This window comes from Lipotes vexillifer, unplaced genomic scaffold, assembly GCF_000442215.2.
Source record: "Lipotes vexillifer unplaced genomic scaffold, Lipotes_vexillifer_v1.1 scaffold418, whole genome shotgun sequence".
Taxonomy (NCBI): domain Eukaryota; kingdom Metazoa; phylum Chordata; class Mammalia; order Artiodactyla; family Lipotidae; genus Lipotes; species Lipotes vexillifer.
Genome location: NW_006798629.1, coordinates 6,981,808 through 6,986,712, shown reverse-complemented (window position 1 = coordinate 6,986,712; position 4,905 = coordinate 6,981,808). Strand labels below are relative to the sequence as shown.

At 39.1% G+C, this 4,905-nt stretch overlaps 1 protein-coding gene across 1 annotated transcript in view; it reads right to left on the bottom strand.

Moving 5' to 3' along the window:
• Positions 1–4,905, bottom strand: part of LOC103088616 (collagen alpha-4(VI) chain-like) — a 136,010-nt gene that overhangs the window by 74,560 nt on the left and 56,545 nt on the right. Inside the window, 3 exon segments of the mRNA XM_007470646.1 lie at positions 47–100; positions 2,025–2,069; positions 3,833–3,859. Coding sequence (XP_007470708.1) covers positions 47–100; positions 2,025–2,069; positions 3,833–3,859 — 126 coding nt within the window.

Sequence of the window (4,905 nt, the reverse complement as noted above, 5' to 3'; positions counted from 1 at the left end):
AGCAGGAATATGAGAAAAAGAAGAGAAGAATATACTCACACTTTACCCTATTTTCCCAATTTCCTTTTTCTCCAGATGACCCTGGGACTCCATGATCACCCTGGAAAAAGAAAAATAAACATGCAAAGAATCCTTGTTACATTAGTCACACCAGAAACTTTTTTCACGTACTTTCGCATTCTAGCCAAGAGCAGAAAGTTCTAAATCTGACTGCGACAGACTAGTTGCCCTGAACAACCTTCCCTTTGAAAAACAATTTAAAACCCAGATAACAAATTAAATTACACCTTATATACATCCATGAGCTGATTAAGAAAAAGAGAAATCCTTAGAGTTCAAAATAAACAGAAAGCAGGAATCTAGGGAAGTCATAGCCATTGGCTGCCTTAAGGACTTCTGTTCACTCTGTAAGTGTGTGGTGTGAAAAGGCACATTTATCTTAAAGTGGTTGCAGGAGGTAGCATCACCAAGTACATAGCAGAAGCAAATAATCCCCACTCAGGCCTCAGTGTCTCCTCACAGATAAAGTTCCATCAAAAATGAGCTTAAATCAAGTCACAATACACATGAGGGAGACACCATGAGGGAGAAGCCAGCAGAACCAACAGACAACAAATCAGACTTGGAGTGACTATAGATATCAGAATTATCATAATGTAAAATAAGTATCTTTAATACATTTAAATAACCAAAAAGGATGAGGTAAAAAAAAAAACAAGCCACTACATTTTTTTAAAAAAAAGACCAAGCAGATTTGAGAGAGAATCAAATAGAACTTCTTGAAGTGAAAATTAGAATAACCTAAATTAAAAATCCAGTTGACAGGTTAAATGCTATGTTAAACACAAGTGACATAAGGATTGGTGAGCTAGAAACTGAAGAAATAATTCAGAATGCAGCACAGAAAGATAAATAAATAGAAAATATGAAAGAGAGGTTAAGAGATATTGATGATAAAATGAGAAAGTCTGCAAAAGTTTAATTAGACTTCCATGAGGAGATCATAGAGAAAATGGGAAAAATAAAAACTTCAAAATGATAATCTGTTAAGGATTTTTCAAAACTTAGAGAAGGTACAAATGCTCAGATTCAAAAGCCTAATAAGTCCCAAAAAGGATAAATGGAAAGAAATCCACACCTGGACACATCATACTGAAACAGCAGAAAACTAGAAACAAAAGGAAATTTGTAAAACAGCCTGATATTTTTTAAAAGACTGCTGACAAAGGAACAACAATTATTTTATGGATAACTTCTTAGCAAAAGTGAAAGACAAGACAGGAGAATATAAAAGTACATTTCCAAAGTGCTGAGAGAAAATGGATTACCCAAGAACAATCTCTCAAGAAAAGGGTGAGATCATGAGATTTTTTATGAGAAAAAAAACAACCCAGGGAGTTTACAACCTTCATTAAAGAAAAACTCTAAAAGTTGTACCTTAGGCAAAAGAAACATCATCTTTTCATGCTCTTTTTTTTTTTTTTGCGGTATGCGGGCCTCTCACTGTTGTGGCCTCTCCCATTGCGGAGCACAGGCTCCGGACGCGCAGGCTCAGCGGCCATGGCTCACGGGCCCAGCTGCTCCGCGGCATGTGGGATCTTCCCAGACCAGGGCATGAACCCGTGTCCCCTGCATTGGCAGGCGGACTCTCAACCACTGCGCCACCAGGGAAGCCCTTCATGCTCTTTTGAAGGCATCAGTGATAGTAATAAAAATGACGGTAAAGCCAGATAAGCATCTGGCATAAATAAAGCAATAATTATAACAATGTCTCATCAGTGTAAATTAACAAAATGAAAAGATGGAAATAAAATACTGGACAATAATATGAGACATGGGAGCTAAGTTTCTAAGGTCCTTGTATTTTGAAGATAAGAGCAAATATATAAATTAACATTAGACATTTTTGAGCATGCATGTTTATTTAAATTTCTAGACTAATCATGACACATATAGAGAGTATTAATGTCAAACTAGTGGGAGCAGGGAGGGGCTGGGGACAAAAAATGAGAGACTTTCTGTACCTGTTCTCTATCCAAGCCATCAGGATCTTCTTCACCAGGATTGCCCTGTGGAGCAAAGGAAGATGAGAATGTTAGGGACAGGAGGACCAGGTTACATGGTTATTGCTTTGATGTTAATTTCCTTGCTAATATCGTTCTCAGTTGGTAGAAGAATCTAGACCTTCCAAAACTACATTTATATACTGCATTCAAGTATTAAAAAGCAATAGTTACTTTCTCCCTGAAATGGAGAGTAGCATTATATACTGTTTTTTCTTTTTTTTCTTTTTTTTTTTTTTTGCGGTACACGGGCCTCTCACTGTTGTGGCCTCTCCTGTTGCGGAGCACAGGCTCCAGACACGCAGGCCCAGCGGCCATGGCTCACGGGCCTAGCCGCTCCGCGGCATGTGGGATCTTCCCGGACCGGGGCACGAAACCGTGTCCCCTGCATCAGCAGGCAGACTCTCAACCACTGCGCCACCAGGGAAGCCCTATACTGTTTTTTCTGACAGTTTAGGGTGCTAAAGAAAAAGATAAGGAGAAAAAGGAACTAGGATTTTGAATGGACAAAAAGACTTCCTTTAAAATTTTACACAGGGACAAGTACTGTAACTCCCTCACAGGACTGAATGAAACATTTTTCACGGATGTCTACATGCTAACATTGGTCCTTTTGCCACTGACTTTTTTTTCATAGTTTTACATTCTTTTATTCTGAAGCTAAGGCACATAAAAGTAGCCTGAGAATATGCCACTGACTTTTTTTTTTTAATTTAAAAAGACTGGCAAATATGCCTGAATTAATCTGCATAATGGAAACTTGGAAGATGGCAAAATAAGTAGGAATTAAATGAGTGTGTATGTGTGTGTGTGCATTATGAAAGACAATTAAAAGAAAAACTTCTTTAGAAAAGAACTGAAAAATGGGCTAACTAGTGATGAGAGTAAAAACTGGCAGCTGCATTGTGACAGTTCATCAAGCACTGCATCACTTTCAAATTATGGACCCTTCGTTTTGCCAACTATCTCAAAATGACAGTTAATATATTTATTATAAAGCATCTTTCAAAGAAAAATATTTGGAGTTTTGCAAGCAGAATAAGATGCATTTCACATGTGTGGGATGGTTGGTTGATTTACTCCTACTGGCCACACAAGGAAATCAAGTTTCAGGCATTTCTTTAGCAAAAGTACAGCTGAGTTAGTGCATGAAAATAAGCATACGAAACTCTTGGACTAAAATTACATGCTGTGTTTGGCACAGGCCACAGAGGTGAATCAGTGGTACCAGGGGACCTGAATAAAGGAGTTCTATCAGCCCTTGTCTGACCTGTTCACCACTTTGTAAACATTCCCAAGGATAATGTGGGGAACAGAGAAGGTACCTAGTAAATGTTTTTTGAATGAATGAATGAGCAAGTGGATACTTTGCTTCTGAATCTGAATATACAGTCGTTCCCTATTATACCAGCCCTGTCCTAGCATCCCTCTCCCACTTGACACCCAGCTTGACCAGATCCTCCTGACTACACCTTGATTTCAGGACCAACTCTTCCAAATAAACATTATAAACAGGTGGCTCAGTAATTATAGAGTTAGCAAGCCTTGAAAATTATCATATAGATCTCTGCCTTAAACCTGAAATACATGCCTTACAAATAGCCATTCATTAGCATGACAGTTTGGCCGTTTAATAGCATCTGACATATCCCCTTTTCTAAAAGTTTTAAGCCCTACCTCACTCAAGCAAGGAAAAGCAAGCGAGCTTGGTATTGCAGTTCCCAAAGAATCTGTTCTCCAGTTTGAGAAGAGTAAGGAAGGTCACTCACCTTTTCTTTTGAAAATCCACCCACTCCCTAAAACTAAGAAGAAATAAAAGCAACTGAGCTTGAATGAGACTTTTAAACTATTGTTTCATTTAGGAAACCATGTGTTCCTTAATTTCAAGAAAATGTAATTTTTAGATCAAAATGAAGATTTCTCCTCCAGCAAACCATATTGGACATCGCAGCATTCTGATTACTACCATTCCCCTGCACCTGTGATGTGAATAAAATTGCACCCTGTATCTCCTCACACAGTAGGGGTGAGCTGGAAACAGTAGTGACTTGCCATTTATTATAACAATCATATTTTGTCAAACAAAAATGAGAACACACTGGCTAACAAGCATGAGAAGTCTTCCAAGAACAACAGGACAAATTAATTGAAAGAGAAACTTGTTAGAATACATAGACTATGGTCAGAGTGATCAGAAAAACTCTGTAGGATTCTGAGGTTGTAGACAAAACTTTCTGGCCTTGCTAAAGGAGATTCTCTTATCCTGGAAGGTTAAGGGACATTTAAGGCAAACAGTAAAAAAAAAAAGCTGCCCCACCCGTTATCCCTTTAGCCTTTAACATTTCATCGCTCTCAAGCCCAACTTCCAACTGCCAGTTTTGTGACTCTTCTCCTGAGGGTGTTTTCCTGGGACCAGAGCCTGTCCACACACAGGATAGGTCAGAAGTGCTGGGGAATTAATGTCCCCTGGGAGCAGCCCTCAGCTAATGCCTGACAGGATTTGGTGTATGAATACCCCAACTCCCTCACCCCTCGAGTGGAATAACATAGAGGTGCACATTCTTCCACACTGGCTCCTACTGTTCCGCAGCAGGACTAAGCTCTCTCCACCTACAGTGGTAATCGAATAATAAGGCACCCTCTTTAGGCCACCTGTCTAACTTCTCTACTCCCCTACCAGTGTTTATTTTGGTACCCTCACAATAAACTATTTACACTTGATTCCTTTTCTCAGCCTCTAGTTCTGGGAAGCCCTCAATCTGAGAAAGAGCTAAAACATCATAGTTATGGTGAAGAATTAAGATTTCTCTCAAACCCAAGGGATAAAACAGAGATAGGGAAA